Here is a 26,130-nt window from a genome sequence, read left to right as displayed (position 1 = left end):
TTATGCAAGACTATTGAGGCACAACCAACTCTATTAACTAACATTGTATTGGATCTAATCCAGTTGCATAGTCTTTCTAAACCTACTTTCCTTTCGAACCCAGCGCATATTTGTTAAGTCTTGAGTTCAACATAAGCCTACTTAGTGGACCATACTCCTAACTAAATTTGTTTCGATGATGCTACCCTATAGTGGGCAATGGTTATGTTTGATGTTCATATGATAGGAGAGGAGTAAACACATAGGATGGTCCTCCAATCAATCACAAGAAGTCATAAAGGCATAACACATAACTGCTCTACTAAGGAGTCCAAAATCATAAGCCAGATTATTGCATGAAACCAAAATTTTAGGTAAAAAAACCAAATTTCCTTGAGGACTAGAATCAATAAGTCTAGAAATCTGACATCATCCACTTCATAGTAAATTATACCACCAGAACAGAAAGGGAAACAAATAAGACCTAACACAAGCTAGCCACAACATTAAGAGATGTAAAAGAAAGCTGCATATATAGGACAAATAAAACTATATACCATAGGAAAATGCTCCTTTTCTCGTGAACTAAAAAAGAAATGATGCAACTAAGAGCATGGGATCAAGTGGCACTTACATTTTGTTGACAGATTTGGTTGGAAAGAAATTGTAGGATATATATTCTCGAGAAAGAAATCCCCGACGCACTCTATACTTTCCAATTATCATCTAATCTCTATTGCGAGAAGAGAAAAATAGGATATCTAATCTTAGAGAGGAAGATTGACACTATACTCAATCATTGAGATTAACTATGTCTTCTACATCATCCTCCATGCATTGTCTTTACCTCTCTTGTAACCTGATATTTTTTGCTGTCTCTCAGAAAATCTTGGGGAAGGTCTTCATCCCTCCACCTGCATCAAAATAACAAGGTATAAATGAAGCTATATGCAGCAAGCAAAACCAAACCATATATTAACAGGAATTCCCTATACACTACTTGTTATGGAATATTCACTACCAGAAAACACGCGTATAGTGACGGAGATTCCCGTCACTATACCGTGTTTCCGGTTACTAATATGGAATTTGTGACCGGAGCTCCCGTCACTGACTTGGTTACAAAAACACGCGTCACTAAATTCTCAGTGACGGCGGCGATTCCCGTCACTAACCTCCGTGACAGAACCGCCGTTACTAAGCCGTTACAAATTCAAGAATTAAATATTTAAGAAATTATGTATTTTCCGTCACTATCCAGTTGCGGAGTTAGTGACGAAGGTAACTTGGTCACTGATTTTGTCACAGAATGCGGTCACAAGTTTGGTCACTAATCTGTCACGACCTTTAGTGACAGATTTAGTCGTCACAGACATGGTCACACATTTTGTCACTACATTTGTCATTAATCCCGTCACTGACCTAGTGATAAGTTTACGGTCACTAATTGGTTACAAACGCGCTGAGCAAAATCAATTTTTATTGACCAAAATCCTGTCACTAAGTTTATGACTGCTCGTCACAATACTTGGTAAACAATTTAGTAACCAAAATTTGGTCACCGATCACAATCTAATAACCTGGTACATTTGGTACATTGATTGGCACATAATAATAATAATAGTAATATCATTAATAGCAAAGGCATTCAACATTACGCAAAAGTCATTTTAAATGTCATTCAAAATTGGCATCAACATGTCCTGAATCCATCAAAATCAAAGTCTAAAAATATGTCATAAAGATCAACAGAGATTTCATTCCTCCTAGGAATGCAAAGACCTATCATCTAAGGCAAAAACAATTATAATGAAGCATGATCAGCAGAACCAGAATCACCATTACTCCCCCGATCTGCATGCCTTGGTCCAAAGCCAATCTCTTCTCTCATCTTTTGAAGAACCTCCTCTTGCCATTTTTTCTTTTCCTGCTCAAGAATACGTAGAAGGTCTTCATGAGTGTACAGCTCTGGAGCTTGACCTGTAGAGGTGGAAGCAGATGATGATTGCCCAATAATTCTAGTGAGATCCTCTAGGGGACTAAAGCCATAGACATGGCCATGAGTTGGGACACCAGTTGCCTCAAACCACAAGTCATAATCACGTGGAGGAGCATCTGAGGTGGAGGCATCACCATATTTTTTGGAGTATTCAGCTGAATACTTTGCCTGCAAGTTGATTTAAAAGAAGAGAAAAACATTATGGTGGATCAAACAAGAGATAAACATGAGCAAGCTCAATAATATTTATGAATCATAAAAAAATTATACTTACCATGACAACTTCACTTCTCTTATCTACATATCTTCCCATGCCTTGCTTTGTCTTATGCGTCCGATTAAAAGATTCAACTATTGTTGGCTCCCTACCTAACTTTAATTTCTACAAAAGAGAAAAGAAAAAATTCATTAACATATAATGGGCTAATTTAAGATGATTGAACAATAATATAAAAATTATTATAGAAATCTAATTGAATAAAGATATGTACTAATCGTTCGTCATGATTGACAAATGTGATTGATCCTCCACAGTTTATAGAAAATGGATTTAAGATTTTTTTAAACAGAGCTTATTTTAGACAAGTCTCTCCACTCAAGCAAGTTGGACTGCAAATGGACAACAAGGAGAACATAAATCAAAGTAGCAATTAAAATTTTGAAAATTCTAATTCTATCAGCAGAGTAACAAATAGATGCATTTACTAACCAGAAGAACACCTACATATATACATACCAAAACCAAAAAAGAGAAGGGATGAAAAATCCCTCCTCTCGGGAAACATATGTTTAATCAACATACAAATGGCAGTGGTATCATTATTGCAGAAAGTGCGCTAAGGAAATCAGTGAATAAAATTGCAAAATTACAACATCTAGTCAGAACGTTATAGTTGCAGACTGCACTCATCCAAATATATTTAAAAGTCTTTTGAGGCTGGTGGTGGTGGCTTTCTGGTAACTGCTACTATACATGAGCTGCAAAAATGACTATTGAACCAAATTTTTAGGACCACCGATGAAAGGCTGGTAAAAGGACTAGTATAAATCATCAAAATAAGAGTTCAAAAGCTGTAAAAATCCATCCAAGTGGCAGTTTCAACTTTTAATAGATCATAGCAAAACAATAATCAGTGAAGCAGTCTAAATATATGCAAACCATTGGTAGGACTAACAAATGTGTCAGAATAAAAATGCATAATATTAAGGAGCTCCTCAAGTACAACATTATTTTTGTCTATTTTAGCAACAGTAAATTCGACACAGTGCCGGTATCATGATTTACCCAACCAAGTGATGTGTCCAAGTATCATAATAAAAGCAGCTACTCAGATATATCAAAGTTTCTTTCGTCTATTTTAGCAAAAAAAAAAAAAAATCCCTCCTCTCTTTCTCTGTCTCCTGTCTCCACCCAAAACAAAACCACTGTCCCCACTCCCCACTCTCCCACTGTTCCGAGCTCTCTCGCTGCCCCACCACCTCTCTCTCTCTCTCTCTTTCTCTCTCCGGGCTTGGGCAAAATCTACCGGGATCGAGCTTGAAGAGGAGGAGGAGGAGGAGAAAACTCTTACCGGTGATTGTGAGTCGGTGACCGAAGCCGCGGAGGTTGCCGTCCGGGGGAGAAGGACGCGAAGAGCCGCCGGCCGGTCGTTGAAGAGGCGACGACACCGAGAGGAGGCGGCTATCAGGCTCTCAGCGAGGGAAAAGGGGGGGCGGGGGCGGCGGCGGCGGCGGCTCTCAGCGAGGGAGGGGGGCCGGCGGCGGCGGCTCTCAGCGAGGGAGGGAAGGCAGCGGCGGCTCTCAGCGAGGGAGGGAAGGCAGCGGCGGCTCTCAGCGAGGGAGGGGGGGTGCGGCGGCGGCTCTCAGCGAGGGAGAGCGGCAGCGGCTCTCAGCGAGGGAGGGCGGCGACGGCTCTCAGCGAGGGAGGGGGGGCGAGGGAGTGGGGGGGCGGGGGGGGGGGGGGGGGGTGGGGCGGCGGCGGCTCTCAGCGAGGGAGGGGAAGGGAAGGGAAGGGAAGGGAAGGACCCAAAGGTTAGGGTTTTTGTTAAGTCGGTTTGCAAGCCAAATTGTATATCTAAGGCTGATTTGGGCTAAATCGGTTTGCAAGCCAAATTTCATATCAAATTATTTTTTATTTATAAGGCTGATTGGACGGGACTTGCAAGGCAAAAATATTTTTGAACTATAAAGTATGGTAAAAAAATTCTATAAAGCAGGAAACTTGCAATAGGGGTGCAAATGGGTCATGGCCGACACCATGAGATTTTAAAATGAGAAGAAGAAATTTGAGTTTTATAGAGAGCGATTGGAATTTGGATTATCGAAGAAATTTGGGCGGAACGGCGGGCACACTTAGTTTCATTTTGGATATTCCTCCTTTTATCTTTTATTTTAATTTAGGTTTACTCAAAAATAATATTTTTAATATTTTTGGAATTAAAAATTAAATTTGGTGACAGAAATTTTTGTCAATAATCTGTTACTGCCAAAAATAATCTTTTAAAAATTTATAAATACTAGGGTTACTATATTTGTGATGGCTGCATTTGTCACTGTCTGGTTGCAATTTTGGTTATCATATTGCTGACAGATACCCCGTCACTATGATGGTCACTAAGGTTTGGCGCCCATCCTACCCGCGCATTCTGTGACCGGTCTGTCACTAAACGGTCACTAAGTTTACACCACGGTGACCAAATTTCTGTCGGTCACTAATCCGTCACAAATAGTAACTGATAACGGTCCGTCACTAATTTTCCGTCACTATACGCGTGTTTTCTGGTAGTGATTCTTCCTTGGCTTCTTCTTCTTCTTCTTCCTCCTCCTCCTCCTCCCAAATGTCTAACCCCTTCAAATAGCATCGATTTTACTTGAATTTTGTAACTTTTCTTTTACTTGTTACAAAACATGTGTTAGATCTTCGACTATATTGACACACAGATAACCATGTCTCGTATTCTTAGAAACAATTACATCAATAGCCAAGGAACTCAATAATAGGTTGGACCAACGATCACACATGTTTCCAACGATTACTTAACATCAACTAGAGCTTTATAATCTTTTTCAACTATCAAATTCTTGAATTTGTTCTTCGATCTATATTACCTTAGTATTGACAACTCCCAGCTACAGCGCGATAAACAACTTTCTTACTTGGTAGTATTGGACCATAATGCTAACCTTAACCAATCCCAACCTATCCTCTCTCTTAGCCAACTAACCTAATCTAGACCACGACTACAAACAAGTCGGATCGGACCAAGCCATGCTTGACCCCGATTCAATTCAATTTTGTATTTAGGTCATGATTTTAGACCTGACCTAACCCATTAGACCCGATCAAGTTAAGTCAAGTCAAGTTTATGGAAAGGATTTTAAACTCAACTACTTAATCGGGTCAGGTCGAGGTCAAGCATGACCCAGACCTAACCTAATATATTTTGGTTCGAGTCGAGACTAAGTTAGGTTAGATTTGCAATTCAAGTCATGATCTAGTTTTTCTTTTGTAGCTCAAATACGATAATCAACAATCAAATATAAATCATTAAAATTTAAATAAAATTATACGAGTTAACTTAACTTCGACTTTTCATTCAAAAGTTTTAAATTTCATCCAAGTAATTGATGATCCTCAAATCTACAAACTACAATTTTCATATATAATACATATAATGATATACATGAGAATATTATAAATAGTTAAATAAACCTCGGTCATCCGACTTGACCCCAACCTCTCCAATCTAATCCAAACCTGACCTACCCGATTTGACCTAATTTTATCCAATGTAATCCAAGCATTGGACCCAATTTGACCCTATCTTATTTACCTTAACCTAATCCTATTCGCTCTAACCCGACCGTGTCAAATTAACCCCATTTTGGGAGCCAAACATACATATGCTTAGTTAGACCCAAATTCATTCATACATTGGTTCTTAAAAATAAGATCTGTATTGATGGACTATTGCCTTGGTCCAAACAATTCTCACCCTTCTCCTAGATGAAATCATGGTCCGTGTTCCACCAAGATGCTTAGGTTTTCCATGCACGTGGCAGCGGGTGCACGGGAGGCAATTTGAAACGAGTCCATGTTTACACAGGAAGAAAAGAATGTTTTCGATTTTAAGTCTGACATTGGGGGAAAAAATATCGACTTTGTTAATTGAATGAATTACACGGGGAAAAAATCAAACACCAATTGTTAATTGATTTGTTTACGAGCCAAGCAAAAAAAAAAAAGGAACAAAAAATCAAAAAGGTTGCGAGCGACATGTCGCAATTACTGAGATGCGGCCATCACACGTAACTCTCCCACCTCCACTTGCGAACACGGTCCAAAACCCACCAGTTCTACCGAGACCGCTGCGTCTCGGACCGGTCCAACCCCGCCACCCAACACGCCGCCACCGCCCGCTCCAACGCCGCCACCACCTCGCTCATCTCCGGCCTCTCCCTCCCCTCCGGCCTCACGCACTCCGCCGCCACGTACCCCACGTACGCCACCGCCTCCACCTCCGCGGGAGTCGGCGGTGCGATCCTCCGGTCCAGCACCCGGTCCACTTCATCGGCCTCGATCCACGGCACTGCCATCTCCACGACATTCCTCGGCGAGTCGCTCCCCTCCCCACTCCGATGGATCGCCTTGCACCCCGTCACCAGCTCCAAAAGCACCACCCCAAAACTATACACGTCGCTCTTCGCCGTCAGCCGCTGCAGCCTGTAGTACTCCGGGTCCATGTACCCGACGGTCCCCGCCGCGCTGATTTCGTCGCCGGGGCTCGTCAACGACAGCCCGAAGTCCGCCACCTTCGCCGTCCACTCCACATCGAGCAAAATGTTTGACGACTTGATGTCTCGGTGAATGATCGCCGGCACGGCATACCTGTGCAGGTACTCGATCCCCCGCGCCGCGTCGAGGGCCACCTTCAGCCTCGCCTTCCACGAATTCAGCGGCGAGTTCTTGAGCTTGTGGAGGTGGTCGTGCAGCGTGCCATTGGCCATGAGCTCATACACCAGCACCTTCTCGCCGTGCTCCTGGCAGTAGCCGAACAGCCGGACCAGATTCTTGTGATTGACTCGGGACAAGACGGCGAGCTCGGAGAGGAAAGCTCGTTCCTGGACTCGGCGTTTGTGGATGGTTCGGGAGGAGGAGCTCGCGAGGTGCGCGCGCTTGATGGCGACGACCCGGCCGTCGGCGAGGGTCGCGCGGTAGACCAGCCCGAAGCTGCCGGACCCGATCTTGTGCGACTCGGCGAAGTCGTCCGTGGCCCTAAGGAGGGCTTCCATGGAGAACTCTTCAACAAATGGACCGAGTCGGCCGTCTAGAATCGGCCCGACTCGGGGAGTTGGCCTCATCGAACCCATCCCCAACGTGTCGTGGACCCGGCCGTCGCTTCTCTTGGTACAATGTTTGAAGACTACGAAGCCGATCGCGGCTGAAATTCCCAGACCGAGTCCAACCGATCCCAGCACTATGAAGACCAGTCTTCCCTTCTTGCTGCTGCTGGTGCCGCCGCTGCTTTGGGTTGAATTGGTCGGCGGCGGAAATGGGGGTGGGCTGCTTGACTTGAGCCGGAGGTTGCAAGGCTGGCAGATGACTTGGTTGTCGGAACAGAAGCTGCCGGAGCCGGGGAAGTAGCTGCAGTTACAGCGCGAGGTCGGCACGCAGGTCCCCGGCTTGGCGCGGTCGTAGACGACGTGGTTTTGTCGGAAAATTTCGCTCCCCCAACAGACCACAGAGAAGTTTGCCGTCAGGATGCCGCAGACCGCGTCGCCCTTCGCTTCGATAGTGATGAATTCCTCGGCGGCGATGTCGCAGGGCAGCTGAGGGTTGTCCCCCCAGCAGAGCACAGTCCCATTGGCACGGAGCACGCATGTCCGGTTAGCTCCCAATGCCATGGAAACGATGCCGGTGGGGAAATCAGGTACCTTCGGGGCTCCGGCGCCCCAGCAAGATAATTTGCCGTCGGTGGTGATGCCGCATGCATGTCGGGAACCAGCGGCAACCGAGCTGAAGTTCCCGGGATGCTCGCGTCCGACGATATCGGAGTCGTTTCCAAAGCACTTGATCGATCCATAGTTGGATAACCCGCAGACGAAATCCCTGCCGACGGCGATATCGGTGAAGCTTAGGCCAGCCGGGAAGGAGACTTCGGGCCACCGCCAGCAAGTGGGCTTGCGCGCATCGCCGATGAGCCCGCAGACGCGGGAGTCGCCTGCGGCGAGGGCCACGAGAGATGGGCCCCGGTAGATCCGCTTCCCGGGGTCGGAGCCATGGATGGCGAAGTGCCACCACCTCATCGTGGCATACGAATTGTCGGGGGGCGACGTGAGGGCGCACAGGAAGTCATCGCCTGCGGCGACGGCGGCATAGGGCACGGCGCCGGAGGGGTAAGAGCGTTGGGTTCGATAAGGGAGGGCGGTGCAGTTCAGATCAAAGAAATTGGTGGGGGAGGATTGGACAAGGGCGCAGACTAAGGTGAGGTTGGAGAAATGGGAGATGGATATGGTGGAGAGGGGGGAGGAGAAGGTGGAGGGGATTGAGAAGGAGAGGAAGACTAACAAGAGGAAGAGACATGGAGAAGTTCTTGAAGGAGACATTGAAATGAAGGTTGGTTGTTTATGGTGGTGGTGGAAAATTGCATTGTAGCTTGGAGAAAAATGAGGTGGTGGTGGAGAGAGGAGGGATGAGAGGGAGGAGGCGGTGGTGTTTGAAGGGTTAATGGAACTTTCTTTTTTGGTATTTTGTTCCTAAAGGTGGGGGGATTCAACCTAGCGTCATGCATGAGGAAGAGGAGGACACGGGGGAGAGCAGACGCGGCTTGGTAGACTAAACTGACCAAAGACCAAGTCTATCGCATTCTAAAAAGACCCCCACCCAACAATCCCCAACCCACCCGACAAAAAAAAAAAAAGAAAAAAGAAAGAAAAGAGTAAAAGAAGTTGAGACCTATACTTTACTAATTCAAAGGTTATACATATAGTTGCCTCTCTCTCTCTCTCTCTCTCCCTCCTTCTTTTTCTTTTTTTTTTCTTTTTTTTCTAAAACCGGTATTTCGTATAATATGTGTATGAATACATCTAATAAAGTAAGAAAACAAAAGATCATAGAATGCCCGGTGCAACTCTCCCTCTTCGGCGTATATGGTACTTTCGGAATGGTTGGCCACGTAGACAGCCACCCAATTTGCAGCTTCATTAGCCTCTCTAAATATATGGCCTGAAAAGTAATTATGAGTGTTTTAGGAATAGAATAAATGTTGTCACTCTGAAGGCATTTTATGGACGGAGAGAGAGAGAGAGTTACTTGGAATATTCTGAGATTTGCTGTTTTTTGTTTTTATTGAATGTATCTACATATAAAATGCCCGTTAAAAAAAAAAAAAAAGGATAAATGTTATATGTGATCTTTATTGTTTGGGTGAATAGTGTTGGTGTGGAAAGGAAATTGAATGAATAGTCAAGAGAAATAAAGAGATGATATCATGGTGATTTATGTATGTGGGATTTGGAAGCTGCTAACTAAATAGGTATGGTTTGCAGAGTTCAAGGAGTGGGTCAAATCCATGGAACGAAGGCTTTGTCACCTTGTAGCAGGAATCAGAAGACAGGAGATGACATGGCAGTACTTGTCAACCATAGGATCAGCATCTGACTGCTGTGAGCCTGGGATCATGAATTTTAAATGACGCAGGAGATACGTCATGGAATTTGGTTGACTTTTAATAGGTTGGTGGTTTGTTTTACATGTCATCGCACCTTTTCCATTATTTTTTTGGTTTTTAGGGACTTCTAAAGTCCTCTTGGAGCCTCAACTCCGTGGTGAAAACTAAAGCAGTGCAATTAACTAAGCCCGGATTTTAAATGCATTTTAAGAGCTATCACATCTCAAAGAGGGACTAAAAAGTAATGGCGAGGGGCACGGGCTAAACTTTATTCATCTTTAGATGGGGGACAGGTTTGAATGAGATCTTTGGGCATGATGGGAACTTGGCCTTGACTCCTAAGACAACTTATATTTCTATATTCAATACATGGACAGATGACCGGCTGAAACTTAATTAATTGAAAGACATAGCATTGGATAGTCATTGCTCAGGATTTTGCTAATCGTTTTAGAATAGTTATGATCTAGGTTAGTTGAGATGGAGTCCCTAAACATTATTTTTTTCAATGCATTATAATATTTTGTATTATTGTTATGGTAGAATAAATTAGAACTGTAAATTGGATCAAGTTAGTGATTTGGTCAATATAGACATGCATAATCCTTCACGCAAGTACTTTTAGAAGTGAATTTCTGATTTCAAATGCTGATTAGCTTGAAAAAGCAATCATCTTTCTCATCCTAGATTTAAGCAAATTAGTATTGTTGAAGATGAATGCATGCATGCATGTCAAAGGACATTAAATTTTAGTATCAACCTCATAGGTGCATTTCTATAAACTGTATCTTTGTCAATTTTGATGATAGTTTTTCATCTGATTCACAAAGAACAAATGAAAAAAAAAAATAGAATCGATCAACCTCAAGTGGAAGTGGATCTAAATTTCTAGCCAAGATCAAGCATAATTGAAATGGTCATGACTAATAACTCTGACTAATATCCAGCCACATGCATGCCGTGCCATCATCACCACGAATACGCCTCTTAATCTCTATCACCTTTGCTACCCTAATTCAATGACACCTTTTAAGTCCTATCCCATTAAACGAACTAGTGATTCTACTTCACATCTACTCTAATTTGAAATTTCAAGTGCTTTCTATGTAAATCAAACCTAGGTCCTCTTCAAAAGGGAGAATTAGAGTAGATTAGGGATTGGTGCAATACATGGGGCCTAATGCGTGTCGCACGCGAGTAAGCTATGGAAGTAGAAACATTTTCCTTTTAAGAGTTATACATAAGCATTTTCCTTTTAAAAGTTGTTCATGTGACAGTATAGAGAACACAAAACTTTGATATGGTTAGAACATTGAAAACTTTGGATGCTAACCATAGGGGAAGGTCTCCCATTTTATAGAAAGACCAAAGACTCTGCACCTTAGTCCTCCTCTTTTTCTGTTCTTTTTCTTTTGAATAGAAGGGGATTTGACCACACAATTTAACCTTTAGTCCTATCTTATTAAAGGAGAGGCAGCCATTTCAGAGTTTGGCATGAATATGCTTGTGTGTATGTGTGTGTGTGTGTGTAACCGCGTCCGCCAATTTATATATGTTTCATGTGTGAAAGCAAGACGTGTATCCCAGTTCAGGCCAACCAAGGAAATCTACATGCAAGAAAAAGCGTAGGATGTTTCTTCCTTACAGTGGTTGAGTGGACTCGGAGACGCGGACGCACGGCTGAGGACCGGCCATTGATCCATAAAATTCGCAGGTTGATAGAGGAGTGCGACTCCCACCATGCTTCACGCGTGTTTAGGGAGACTAACGGAGCGGCCAACTGAGTGGCCTTCTATGTGGCCTACCACTCCGACGATTTTGTTTGGATTGGGAGAGGGTCTGTTCCAGAACTATTACATAGTATTTTATTTTTTGATTTTGTTGGCCGCATTCACACCCGTAGTGTGTAAGCCGTCGTTGCACCAAAGAAAAAGAAAAAAAAAAGGAACATGTAAGGTCAAGTTAGGACTCAATTTGTCATCCATAATTTCGTTTCCCCTTCTTTGTTTGTTATTTTTCTTTCATTTTTTTTCTTATTTACTGTGCTTGTTTCATTTTATTTTTCAATGAAATATGAAATGGTCTGCCATTGTTGTGCTATTATTAAAAAAAAAACAAAGAAAGAAAGAACATGGTTAGATAAAGATATATGATGTATCTATCACCATTTAAGAGCTAGCTTCTTGAATTAGGAGAAAAATTCACTAATCTGACGTATAAATTTAACTTATAGCATCTGTTCTAATCGCTCGTAACAGCCATATTGAAGAGCTTTGATAAATATTTTTCGCATATGTTGAAACTTTCAGAACTGATATTTAAAAATAATTATTATAGATTATGAGAGAATCTTGAATTTGAAAGGCTTTTCCAACACTTGTATTATAAATAACCCATGCCCCATGATGCACCACAGCGAGCCAACTGCCTAGCAAATACATGATGTTTCAGAGTTCAGAGAATTAATAGATACTGGAATGGTGCTGAATCAATGCGTAGACGTAGTTCTAATTGGCTATGAGGAAGGAGTCATCTATGAGAAGTCTCAAGAATTCTAATATGGAAAGAAAAGCAAAAAGAAAAAAAGAGTGAAAGGATTTCATCCAAAACAAAACCAAACCAAACCAAACCGTTTGGTGTTTTTATGAGTTTCGATTCAAAAATGTTATAATAAAATACAAAAAAATATATTTTGTATGATCATCAAGGACTATCATTTTATAGCCATTTTGTTTTTCTCTACAAATCTCTATTCAGGTTTGTTATGCTGTCATTGTAATAATCCAGAACCTCATCCAAAATAACTAGCCGGAAGATATTATTGGATTTCTTGATCATGTATAAATACCCAAAATCTATCCAGCTAGTCCACATGGGCTATGAGCCGAATCCGCTCTGATACCATTTGTAACAACCAAGAAGCTCACTCAAAATAGCTAACCGGAAGATATTATTTAAGTTCCTTGATCCTATATAAGTATTCAGGATCTATTCAGCGAATAACCGATATGGGACTAACCACATGCCCGCATGAGTCCTCACAATCATCATAGTATTCCACCAATTAATCTGTCATCAAACATCAGCTGAAATCCATCTCACATGTCCGGCGATACTTTGTCATCATTTGTGTGACAAAGTCTTGGTTGTTAATTTGTTGTCTTTTTTTTCTTTGAGACAGTAGACAGTCTTCTTCAAATCTCTGTGTAGGTGTGTACTGTAAAGATATTTGGAAAGCGGTACACCAGAAAAGTTAAAAGTCTTTCTTTGGCTTGCTTTAAAAGAACAAATTATATATAGATGAGACGTTAACTAGAAAAGGATGGGGAGTTAGTCCAGGATGTTCCTTGTGTGGTGCCAACATAGAAACTGGTTCACATCTTTTCATCAAATACCTCTTTACTAAAAGTATTTGATTCTCTTTAAAGTTTCAACGCAAGATCGAAGCTTGGCCAACAAATCTACAGGATATTTGGACAACATGGCAGCGTAGAAAGATAAAATTTGAATCAAGAAGAGCATAGGACCAGCGCACTATGCCGGCATATTTGATTGGAAAGGAATTGTCTGAATTTACCTCAGAAACAGGTCTCAATCAATTCAATCCTCTACAAGACTCTAAAATCCTTTCAATTATGGGGGCACAGACTGTGAAAAAGCAGATGAGAGCCACCAAGCACTACCAAACATCCTAAACTCCATTTTTTCTGAAAGAACTGTCTAATTCCTTTTCTCTCTTTACTTTACTATCCTAGTCCTGTAAATGGAACAATAATCAATAATAAATGCAGGGGGAAGTAGTTCACTTCCTCCATTTCCCCTCAAAAAAAAAAAAAAAAAAAAATCGAAACCAGACATGGAGAAGTCCATGTCATTCTATCTCAAATCACATATAACAAGGTTAACTCACAAATCAGTAGAGTTCTGGATAAAAGAAATTGAAGAAAGCTTTATAGAGCAATCAGTCCGAGGGCCAGGAATTAGATCCTTTATTTTCAAATGTTTCGGTGTCTAAGTCAACAGCCCCCTACAAGTGATGACAACCACAGGAACTAATTCTAGATGCAGATCTCATATCAGACATTTGGAACAACTCTGTACAAAGATTAAAACAAAAATTAAATAGAAGCAGCAAGTGTTCCAACTGTCACCATAAAGTTTGAGGAACTCAATCTAAATTAAATTACCAATCCATTTAAGATCTCAGCTGACTTCCAGACCTTGATAGCCATGTTACCACTAGCTAATCGATGGCCTGGCCGGCAACCAGATGGTCAACCCATCGAGGAATCCAACAGATTCCAATGGATATGAGTATGATCCCAGACAGGGATCCTAAAAATACTTTAGTTTCCATAAAGGCTAAAATTCTCCATAGAATAAAGAAATAACTAGACAGATAAAACATAATGTCATAAGTCTGTAACACCTAGAGATTAGGTTATCATCTTGTTGTCACGAGCACTTTATAAATTCCAGCATCCACTTGAAGCTTATATAAATTAACCATGTGAAATGCCTGTCTGAAGTTTTCTAGCAGATCACATCTTAACCAGCCCCACCATCACTCACTGCTGCATTGCTTGGGGAACCACCTTAGCATGGCTCTTCCATTATCGAATATAATATCTGGTTAATAGCCCATGCATTAGCTACCACTCAGCAAGTTCTATGCGGTTTCCATGTCTGTATGATATCAAATTTTTCTTCTCTAATGGTCGACAAGAATGCGACACATGGCCAACAAAGCAAATTCCAGCAAGAAAGATCCTGGCAGATACCTTAAGACCTTCAACCCCAACAACAACACAACAACAACAACAACACAAGCAATTCATATTTTAATGCTATTAAACTCAACAAGAGAATGAAAACAATAGCTAAAATAGTCTATAATATTCACCCCCAGTAAGGTACTTGTATTGATGATAATAAAGAGAGATGCTGACTGGTTAACTGACTGGTAGGATTTCTATATATATTATGCGAGAATACCACAAAAGGTGCAAAGACAGCTGATAACATCGAGGCATGTCCGAAAGCAACGATTGCAAGCTGTTGTGACATTGTTATTATTAATAATAAATGAAGCAGAGGAAGTTCTATGTTTAGATGGAAATGAAGGGTGGATCCATAGTTTACCATAAGTCCCCAGGGGTCAAATCTCTAGTTCAGACCATAGTAAGGGCAAAAGAACAAAGAACACCTAAAGAATAAAATAGAAAGAGAAGAAAGAATAAAAATGATATGATGAAAAGATTTTAAAAGAAAGTATTTTAAGAATTCTCTCATTTTGGAAAGAAACATCACATGGTGGAGGTATCCACCTATCAGAGTATGATGGTTCTTTCCAGAAGGGAGAGTTTTGATGCATGTTTTGAACTCTGGCGTGAGCACGGCATCATTTTTTTGAAAGAAGCGAAGAATAGGTAGTAGGAATCTGGCCTTAGTTTTTTGCTGTTAGTCTTAAGTTTCTAAGAGGATTTCTTGAGAAAGATTGCGTTCTTATAAGGGGTACAGCATGTGATAGTGTCCACAAAAAAAATAAAAATCAAGTTAACAGCACTCCATGGGTTAGAAATAGGTAGAAGCTAATGTTGAATAGAACAAGAATGTGACACGCAAAGGAGTTTGATGGAATATAATGTTATTCAAGGTAGGTAGTTGGCCAATTTGCTCAAACATAGTGACAATTGGAAACTACATAACATGCTGATATTCTCCTCCAGAGAATTGATTCAGTAAAATTTATACAATATAAACAGGAAACCGAGGAACATCTCTGGTTTAGGTGGGTAAATCTTGTGATGGAAGACCAAAGTAGTTCTGTAAATTCAGATATGAATGATGGTATAAAGACAATAAGTTGTCTACGGAAATAGTGATCGACATTCAGATTCTGTTATATAAGGTGACAACATATAGATTACCAGTTAATAGACCAGTTACAGACTCTGGTCATTCTCATTGTCCAGATCAGATAGAGGATGTTGATCATCATCTCTCTGATGCCATGTTCTTGGATGGTTACAGACTGCTGGAAATCAGATGGAAAAACACAAAATCATATTTATAAAGATGGAGATCTTCATGAAGTAAAACAATGTTATATACAAGAATGAATTGGTCGAATAAGTTGGACATTGTTAGACACATCTGGTGAAGCATAATCCACTTCGTTCTCTCGCTCTGCTCGCAGTGCTCCTTGCTCGCGGAGCAGCATACTGGAAAAAAAAATCGTCCCTTATCGGAATTGAACCAAAGCCTTCTGAGTATATTTGAACCAGCGTCAAGTTAACTCTAGATGCTAGTAACTATGTACACGAATAGAGAAGCATCAAAGACTACGAAGAGACATAAAATGGTCATTAGTTTCAGCAATCAAATTAAGTTGACCTCTAAGACCAGATGAGTGTTACAGTACAGGCCTCCATTCTAATATAGCAATGGGTCGCCTCTTAATGATCAAGTTGTTTCATCTAGGGGTTCATTTCCTGTTCCATGACCCTTACAAACTATCATGATATTGGAGAGAAAAAAGTTCTTTAATTACTGATCCAGAGAGAATCACTAATAAATCACGTGAATGTCATAATCCTGATCATGAGTATATAGAGGGAGAGATCAGAGATATGCGACTGACATTTCTTATCAGCATCACATTTTGTACTAACATAATATTTTGTGGTATCTGATTCACGAATGTGGAGGGAAATATGCATAACGTCAACATGCAGACACCATTATTACTCTAACCAGCATGACCATAGATTATACTGCTCTAACACGCCAAACCATGACCATTTCTGTTTGAAATGGCAGCAATATAATAATAGCATTGTAATTGATTCTTGGATATTTGAACTTCATATTCATTATATGAGTTTCCGAATACACATAAAAATCAAAGCAAATTCTAAGTTCAGAAAACTATAAGATGTTGAAATAGATTTAAATTGATATGAAGTCAAGACATATCCTGAGATAAATGTGGAAAACCACCTTCACCGAACCTATAAATGGTGAATCTCAATGCGAGGACCCATGCAAGCACATGTTTAGTCTCACATCGGTTATTCGTTGGAGAGATCTTTAATACTTATACAGGATTAAGAAACCTAAAAAATACCTTCCGGCTAGCCTTTTTAGATGAGGTATTGGGTTAGACCCGGCTTACAGCCTATGTGGACTAGGGGACACTGCAGCACGGTCTCATTGAGGCTGGCCATGGGCCGATCGTGGTACTTGTGATTAGATTTGAATGGATCTGGATCCTTAGTCTGACGAGAATGTCATGGCCTAAACGGGGAAAGTATGTGGGGATCTGTGCGGACGTGTGTTTGGTCCCACATCGGTTATTCGCTGGGGAGATATTGGGTATTTATACAGGACTAAGAAACTCAAAAAGTACCTTCTTTTTGGATAAGCTCGTGGATTGTTACAAATAATAGAGGGGTGATGAAACTTGAACTCCAAACCTTAACAAAGTCTAACCACCATCTTTACCGCCGAGCCACATGATCCTACTTGAGGACTCATACGAGCGTGTGTTTAGTCCCACATCGGTTGTTCATCGGAAAGATCTTGAGTATTTATACAGGACTAAGGAACCCAAAAAATACCTTCCGACTAGCCATTTTGGGTAAGATCCTGGGTTGTTACAAATAGTATCAGAATGGACCTGGCTCACAGCCTATATGGATTAGGGGACATTGCAGCACAGTCTCATTAAGGCTGGCCATGGGCCGATCGTGGTGCTTGTGATTAGATTTGAATGGATTTGGATCCTTAGCCTCATGAGGACGTTAGAGCTTAAACGAATGGAGTATGTGAGGACATACGCAGGCGTGTGTTTAGTCCCACATCGGTTATTCGTTAGAAAGATCTTACGTCTTATACAGGACTAAGGAACCCAAAAGTACCTTTCGGCTAGCCTTGTTAGGTGTGGTCTTGGATTGTTACACTCAACATAAATGGATCTTAGCAACCAAGTTCCGCAATTACAAGCAACAATAACCGCAACCATGAGGCGAAGTGAATGGAAGCCAGTGCGCTAGCCATTGTTCCTTCTAGGTCCTCTGACGGGGAACATGTTGTTTTTAGAGAGAAGGTGAGAGGGGTACAGATTTTGACATTAAAGCTTGTAATTTATTGATACACATTGGAACTTGTAAGCAAAAATTTGCTTCCATGTACTTGCACCAAATGGATGTTAGGAGATAAATGATAAGGTACCAGGACTTTGACTGAAATTTCAGTTTACAACACGCATAGAATGCTATTCAAATGTGTGCAGATTTTTCTTTCAGAAAACTCGTATCATTCTGGCATTTATCAGTTCTTAGTTTTTGCATGAATGCTAAAGATTGCTTGAAATACTTATCAATAGAAACCTAACTACTTCAAGTTTAGGATAATGGGATGAAAATTACAAAAATTAATAATTATTGTATTATACATTCATAAAATGGAGAAAGCTACAGCCTATTGTAACTATACAGTATAGATACAGAAATGTCAACACATACAACATGAAACAGCACAGGTTTGTCAATCCAATGCCTCTGTCAATAAGACCTATGATACAGGGCAAGCATTCTAGGCCAAAATCTCCATGGGCCTAAACTACCTAATTACAAGCATGAATGCCATTAAATAACTGATGTCCTTATGCAGAAGAGCTGCTGAAATGAAATCTAGCAGTTCTTACCATAACTTTTTGCTGTTGTGACCACAGTGCAAGGATCTGCATCAATAAGCATATTTACTACCTCTCTCATGGTAGGCCGCAAAGATGACAACTTGGTGGTGCATAGGATGGCAATTTTCAAGACTTTTAGCATGTCATCCTCAGAATTTGACAGCCTAGAATCAAAAACTTCTCCAAGATTTTGGACATCAAGATGGGTTGAAACCCAAAAAACAATATCTTTTCCTCCGAAAAATTGAGAGTCTGTTGGACTAAGGCCAGTAAGTAATTCTAGCAGGACAACACCAAAACTATATATGTCGCTCTTCTCAGTCGCCTTGAAAGAATACGCAAGCTCTGAAAAAAATTGATAAAGTATAGAATAGAAGTGAGATAGATATGTTTAAAACAGTGCCCAAGATGCATGACAAGAGAATGTGATAAAATATGAGGCACAGATGATTATATACACTTAAATTGGTACAAACTCAAAATAAAACTGCTGTAAGCTTTATTCCTTCAAAATCAGATGCAACTATTGGCCATAAGATCTTTATATGAAAAGAAAACTTTCAATACGGAAAGAAAGAAGAGAAGGCAATAATGTAGCTACGTTACTAGCAATGCATAAACCATAATCTCTACTGGAAAACAAGCAAGACAGAAACATTGAAACCTAGGATCAACATTTTAATAGAACTGATGGATGTTGGTAAGCTGATATCAATAAGTTAAGAAAAATGAGACAGAAGACAAGATATCGGCTGCAACTTCATCGGAAGATAAAACATAATTATGTTCAAATAGATACTGTTAAACCAAGCAATCAAAGGAGAGAATGGTGGACCTAAACATGGTTTGTTAACATACCAGGAGCCATGTAACCATGTGTACCAGCAAAACAACTCATTTCTGACTCTTCAACAATCTTTGCAATTCCAAAATCAGCAATTTTTGCTTCATACTCCTCATCCAGCAATATATTGGTGGATTTTATGTCTCTGTGAATAATTGCTGGTGAGCAGTCATGGTGAAGATACATAATACCCTGTGCTGCCCCCAATGCAATCTTATATCGCTTGTTCCAGTCCAACTCAGGCTGTCTGCCCTTGATCTCCCGACGAAGAGCTTGATAGAGATTACCATTTGGCATGTATTCAAAAACAAGAAAATTTGATCCACCTCCTCTCAAGCAGGCATATAGCTTCAGTATATTTCTATGCTTAATCTTCCCCATGATATCTATCTCTGCCATTAAAGCTTTTGCACTGTCACCTTTCCATAATTGTTTCACAGCGACGGTTCCTCTGTTCTTATTCAAGTCCACTCGATAGACTTTCCCGGTGCTTCCACATCCAATTAAATTCTCCTCTTCCAAATTACATATTTCTTCTGGATCAAATTTGGTGGGATGGAAAGACTCCAGAATCCACTTTGAATCCTTTTCCATGCCTTCCTTCAGCTCTCTCCTTTTATCACATTCTTCAAGCTTGAAGCTTTTGTAACTCACAAATGCCAGAGCAGCCAAAAGGATGCTCATGGCCAACAATATTACAAGTACAAGAAGAATTTGCTTTCCAAATAATTCTTCATGGCTATGACTCACATTGCAAACCATTATGTCAGGAAACCTCTGACTTTCAGGAATCTTATCAATACAGAGTGCTGTGTTGCCAAGAAAGGCTTCATCTCCTGCCATCATCAGAAGCCCCGGTGGAATCCTTCCTGACAACTGGTTTTCAGATAAATCAATTAAACTAAGCTTCAGTGATTCTAGGCCCTCTGGAATTGAGCCTGTCAATTTGTTATCTGATAGATTAAGTGAGTTGAGTGAGGTAAGCATGGACAATGTCTCAGGAATGTCACCACTCAATGAATTTTGTGCAATATTTAGATCCACAAGTCTGTTGCACATACCAAGTTCTAATGGTACATATCCTATAAGCTCATTATTTTCCAAATGCAAAGATGACAACTGCTTCAGGTTTCCAATTTGAGAAGGTATCTTACCAGAAAAGGAATTATTAAAAGCAAATAATTTCTGCAGCTGGGGAAGCTTTCCCAACTCTATTGGAAGCTTGCCAGAGAATCTGTTGTTCTGCACATACAACTGTGTTAAACTAGCTGAAATCCCTATATCAGAAGATATCCCTCCAGTAAAACTATTATCTGATACATCAATGATAACTGCAAATGGCAGTCCCCACAGTGCATCAGGGATTTTCCCACTGAAATTGTTCTGACAGATCCTGAACCTTTGCAACGACTTGCAGTTAGCATATGAATCAGGAAATTCACCCGAAAAGTTATTATCCAGAGCAAGCAAGAACTGCAGGTTGTTACTTTGGCATAGGAACCTCGGGAATTCACCAGAGAAACTGTTTTCAGATATGTCTACAGCATTGAGTGACGAGAAACGACCAAGGTTTGCTGGGAATTCTCCCGAGAAATTGTTCTGATATATGGAGAATGACACAAGAAACTGAAATTCACCAAATTCTTTGGGGATTTCACCCCAGAAGTTGTTACTGTATATATGAAAAATTGTCAAGTTCTTCAGGGTACCAATCTCAGCAGGAAGCTTCCCAGTCAGCTGATTTCGAGAGATGTCAAACTCACGAAGTTGGGACAGATTGGCAAGATCAGGTGGGATCTCTCCAGTTAAATTATTCTGGTAGAGCTCAATTTTGTAGAGGTTGCGTAAGTTTGAAATTGCCTTTGGGAGCTTTCCTGAAATTTGGTTGCCAGAGAAATCTAATGTTCCAAGTGATGTCAATTGAAAGATGGAGGCTGGTATCTCTCCTCGCAGATTACATTGTGCCAAGAAAAGCCACGTCAAGTTCTTCAAATTTCCAATACCTTGTGGAATGTCTCCCTCCTGAAAATTATTCGCTGCAAGGCCCAGTTGAACTAAACCTGGTAGTTTCCCAACCCATGAAGGAAACTTGCCAATAAATCTATTTGTTGATAAGTCAAGAACTCGAAGATTTTGCAGAGTCGAGAGGTCCGGCAACTGGCCTATTAAACTATTTGTTGAAAGATTAAGCACTTGAAGATTTGTGCAATTGGCCAATGCAGCAGGAACAATGCCAGAGATGGCATTTGCTCCTAGATCTAGGGAACTTAAGCTGTGCAAGACAGAAACTGATGGTGATATCTTGCCAGATAATGATAAATTTGCAAGAGAAATTCCGATCACTTGGCCAGAGTCATCACAAGTGACCCCAACAAATTGGCAGGGAGGCTGGGATTCCTTCCAGCTCTCAAGATAACCCATAGGATCATTTAACTGCCTTCTTAATTCAAGCAGTGCTTTAGTCTCCACTGACAGGGAGGTAGAGATTGGTATAAGAGCAACTGGAAGAAGTGCAGTTAAGAAATGGAGGGAAAGGAAGAGATCCAACATTGATGAGAAAATCGTTTGAGTTAATGTAAGAAATTTCATCTCATTCCCAGCATGTTGTTAGACCTGTAAAAAAAAGAAAATGGAAAATCATTAGTTGGTAAGAAGAATTACATTATGGGTTTTCCTTTAAAATGCAAGAAATATACAGTTTAACATATTTTGAACATATAATCCATATGAGGCTGCTTATTAACTAGGTATGCCTTAAGCAACAAATCTAACTATATGGCTGAAACTCTAGTTCACAATAGCTGCCACTTAATGGCCAACTATATCAAAAGAGAGCAGTTCATAAGGCAATTTTTACCAAGATTAATTAGCTCTCGGGTTTGATAGTTATGCTGATGGCCAGCTCCATTAGTACAAGCAGTTGGCCCTATATTTGGATAAATCCTCTGCAACTATTGTGGAAGGTAATGCTTAATAATGTAAAAAGATGATTAAAGAACTGATTCTAAGATGTCGCTAGTAAGATTGCCACTGCCATGAGGAAAAACTAATAAACCAATGTCTGCAAATATGATGCAACTCAACTCACCATCAAAAGTTAGACAAAGAGTTTCTTAGCTAGAAATTTCCATGTTTCTTCACTTGGAGACATTAACCGAATGAAGAAATTTTGTACAAGTGATGATACTAAAAGACAAAGTGCTTTCACAAATACTAAATACATGTTGTGTAGCAATGCAACTCTCTCATATAGCATGTGTCAATCTTTCATAGGTCAAACACTGGGAAGGAGCTCCTTGGGCCAAAGGCCGGAATTGTATCCACAATTTTGTTTCACTGCTCCCATATTAATTTAGCTATGCTGCTTTTACAACACCACCCAGCATAGCAGCCAAGGCTGGAACAAGAATGGAATGCTGAAGAAGAATAATCCATTGAAAAGGCGGAAAAGAAGAAGAAGAAGAAGAAATGTCATGCAAAATATGAGAAAGAGAAACGAGTACTTCATAAGGTAACAGACATAAAGCACCTGGTTTCTAGCTTCCCCCATTATCATCCTTCTATTAAGCACTCAAACAAGAAACATATAATGGTTAACTCTTTGATTATTAGATCTTTCGATTCTATGTAGAAACTCAGTGTTTACTGAATTAAGTGCTCCCCATATGTTTCCAAGATTTGCTTACCATGTGTTTGCCTCCATTTGGAGAAGTGGTTTTCCATCAGAATATACTGATTAAGCCTTTCAATAAAAAGCTTCTGGCAAGATGCTAAGCATGGATAATAAGCCTCCTTGTGACTACCATGTCTACTGATTTCAACTGTCAGGTCAATGTTATAGCTGCCTCTATTATTATGATGCATGTTTTATAAATAATTGAATCAGATGGGATTATCAAATTCTCAGAGCTCAATATATAAGTTACAAGTGTTCTACTTCATGTATATTAGGAAAAAAAAAACACTTAGAAGTAACAACAGTTCATTACCAAACTATCAGATTAGCTTTCTCCAATCTGAAGTTGCAGAACTCAATTATTTTTGTGGTTTGTGTGGAAAATTGCTCCTAATAATTTCAGCGTCTTCAAGTACATTGAAGAAACTCGAACGCCTTCAATTGCTTCCTGTGTCTGTGTCTTCTTCATTCTCTTCTTGGTTTAGCTGCCAGCTGGCCAAACACGGGCAACACCTACTAATTCCAATCACAAGATTGGATCAGTCTGTAATTGAACTCAATATTGTTCATTTCTAAAAGCTTAAATTGTCTTAGTGTCATATTCTGAAGCAGGATCTCTAAAAAGAGGACTTAATTTGGTCATTATGAAAGAAAAATGAGCTTTAAGTCTTGAATCATGATTTCTACAAGTTAGCATCTTTCAGCTCTGTGATTCCCAAATCCCCTTTACTTTATTCTTACACACTAATTTCTATTATTGTGCTATGTGTAACAAGACACTGCTTATATTAAATGCACTGTGCAGTCGGGATCGCATCCACATATGTGGCCACATATACAGCTGCATACACTGCATTTTAAAACAATGGGTATATTTATTCATTTTTGGCTTTTCAGTTCCATTCTGGAGCCATTTGTTCATTTATTTAAATATGTTTGTGTAATTAGGATCAACTATGGCTTTCTTCTGAGCCAACAAAAGGGCCCAAATTACATGGGATAAGATCTGGCCTAAGTGAATTGTCTAATCAAATAATTTTTTTGGAATTTCTAATCAATATGCAAAGTTTGTTTGATAAACATATCTAAAAAAAATAGATTTGTCCTCACATGTCACAGAAATATATAAGTAGATGATGAAGACTACTTCAATATGTTTTAACTTCCCCCAAAAATATCAAAAAAAAAAATGCAAAAGATAATAGCCATCATTGCTACATAGAGTGCGCATAATTCAGAATCTAGTGTGGGATAGGAAAAATAAAAACTTCCAATGGGGAGAGACTTATCATCAATCATTGCTATGGTATAGAAAATTAAAACCAGCAAAACTGGTTTAAAAATAAATAGGCGAAAACTATAGCTATATTATCATATAGTATGTATGTAAGATAACATCAAAAACATTTTGGTCAAAAAAAATACTGGCAATATAATCTCATAACGGGGAGTTCTGACAATGAGAAAACGCATCCATAAGATATTCCATACATGAGGAGAGAGAACTTGAAGGGACATTTTGATTAAAGCAGAGTAGAGGAGGCAAAGAAAGAGGTAAGTAGGTGGGATAATAGAAGCAGTTGATGTTCTAAGATTTTTGTAATGCCAACAATAGCCTCTATCCAAACAGCTCGTAAACCAGAGGAAAGAACTTTATAAAGAGTAAGCAATACATACAAATCAAAAGAGGAAAACAGATTAAAATCACAAACCACTTAACAAACAATCCACCATCAAACATAAAACAATACTACAGCAGGAAATCAATAGATGAGCAACTTCTCTTCCGCATATTTCATCGCAGACAAGGGAAAATAATAGGATCATTCTAACATACAACACCATGGCTTCGCTTCTTGTTAAATATTAACAACAACAACAAAAACTGCAGCGATTATAAAGCAGAATTTTTTATTATTAAATATCAATTTCTCCAAATAATCCTTGAACTGAATCTACCAGGATACGATCTGTCTAAGAATGCTGCCTCTACTTCATTTTACTACCGTTTGTTTTTCTTCCCTCCTTTCGACAAGCAAAGAAGCTTTTCACCTACTAAAATTCTAAAAGATTTACAAACTGTGACACAAAAACAGAAAGGCTTTTCAGTTTCGCAAATTTAACTCCTTTAATTGCCAGAAACAAAGAGTCAAAAACAGAAACTTTACTAAACAGGCCCATAGTTTTTCTTATTCATACTCTTACCGACTACTTCCAGCTTTCAAGAACTCAAACCAAATTAGTTTCCCCTTTTCTTCCCATTTTCTAACTAAAATCTCTACAAGTTGGAAAAGGAGTCTCTTACCATACCAGAGCTGGTTTCTTCGAACTCGATATCAATTTTAATAGATTCCGAGTACTAATAGACGCCACCATGCAATCCTACCACCACGGCTTGCAGCTCCAAAGACCAGATGAGGAAAGAATGCCAAACAACGTATCTACGGAGGTCGCTGGTATGCTGGAATTCTTCCAGCCATAGACATCGATCGACGAGACGGAGAACAAAGATACGCCAGAGAGCGGAGATAACCCTATCCGAGCTCTCTCTCCCTCGGCAATGGCGAAGGAAGGATGAGGCTCGGTAATCAAAGCTAATGGTGGGGAAAAAATCGAGCGCCGCTTGGTTTTTTAAAGCCCCCCGTTACTGTGTTGTTGCTCCAAGACAGACAAAGTGGCCGTCGATATTTCTGGGAAAGACAAATATCTAAAAAAGAAAATATCATGGAAAAATATTATACGTGGCAAGTTTTACTGGATGTCAAATGAGGAGTTCATGTGAGCCATGAGAAAATATTTTAATGATTCAGAAAATATTTTAATAAAAATGTTAAAATGTTTTATATTTAATATTGTGACATTATTCTCAGAAAGTAAAGCAAATGAAAGAAAAAGAAAAATCAATTACGCGATTTTTTGGTATCTAATAGAAAGATGATTTTATCTACAAAAATATACATGTTACATGTTGTATTATATATATTAAATATGCTACATAGCTTACAAAAAAAATCTACTTCATACGTCATGCTACAAATAGGAAATATTTTTTTTTTTTTGCTTTGAAAAAGAGGAATGGGGGAGGAAGGGACAATCCTATCCCCGCTTAGCAGCTCACACCCTGCCAGAAGAATGTTCGATGCGGGCAGAAATGACCGTATGTTGAGCATCCCGGCCGGTTTTACTCATATCCTGCCCACCCATGAGTTCGGCTCGTTACCCCTCTGGACTCCGGTACGGTTATCTTCCGTGTGAGTACGT

At 40.0% G+C, this 26,130-nt stretch overlaps 3 protein-coding genes across 7 annotated transcripts; all 3 read right to left on the bottom strand.

Moving 5' to 3' along the window:
* Window positions 1-1,633: 1,633 nt before the first annotated feature.
* Window positions 1,634-2,436, bottom strand: LOC120110170 (uncharacterized). Its single transcript, XM_039124348.3, has 2 exons — window positions 2,253-2,436; window positions 1,634-2,146 (listed from the first exon to the last, which is right to left on the bottom strand). Exons 1-2 carry the CDS (start codon window positions 2,289-2,291, stop codon window positions 1,784-1,786), a joined length of 402 nt encoding a protein of 133 aa, XP_038980276.2. The 5' UTR covers window positions 2,292-2,436; the 3' UTR covers window positions 1,634-1,783.
* A 3,682-nt stretch (window positions 2,437-6,118) lies between these two features.
* On the bottom strand, window positions 6,119-8,724 carry LOC108511633 (serine/threonine-protein kinase-like protein CCR4). The gene has a single exon (XM_017845076.5). It carries the CDS (start codon window positions 8,582-8,584, stop codon window positions 6,335-6,337), a length of 2,250 nt encoding a protein of 749 aa, XP_017700565.4. The 5' UTR covers window positions 8,585-8,724; the 3' UTR covers window positions 6,119-6,334.
* A 9,352-nt stretch (window positions 8,725-18,076) lies between these two features.
* Window positions 18,077-25,555, bottom strand: LOC103716635 (uncharacterized). Of its 5 annotated transcripts, none has more exons than XM_017845073.5 (4): window positions 25,175-25,536; window positions 23,183-23,382; window positions 19,208-21,806; window positions 18,077-18,694 (listed from the first exon to the last, which is right to left on the bottom strand). In XM_017845073.5, the coding sequence occupies exons 3-4, from the start codon at window positions 21,780-21,782 to the stop codon at window positions 18,345-18,347; spliced, it is 2,925 nt and encodes a 974-aa protein (XP_017700562.2). In that variant the 5' UTR covers window positions 21,783-21,806; window positions 23,183-23,382; window positions 25,175-25,536; the 3' UTR covers window positions 18,077-18,344. The 5 variants fall into 5 exon arrangements, with proteins under 5 accessions (XP_017700562.2, XP_026664066.2, XP_088571093.2 ...); XM_026808265.4 differs by having other exon boundaries at window positions 23,183-23,385; window positions 25,175-25,471; XM_088714967.2 differs by having other exon boundaries at window positions 23,183-23,385; window positions 25,180-25,428.
* Between the last annotated feature and the right edge of the window lie 575 nt (window positions 25,556-26,130).

Source organism: Phoenix dactylifera, chromosome 2 (assembly GCF_051530095.1).
Source record: "Phoenix dactylifera cultivar Ajwa chromosome 2, Ajwa_hap1_PhDact_Kaust_v1.1, whole genome shotgun sequence".
NCBI classification, from domain to species: Eukaryota; Viridiplantae; Streptophyta; class Magnoliopsida; order Arecales; family Arecaceae; genus Phoenix; species Phoenix dactylifera.
This window is presented reverse-complemented; position numbering and strand designations above follow the sequence as displayed.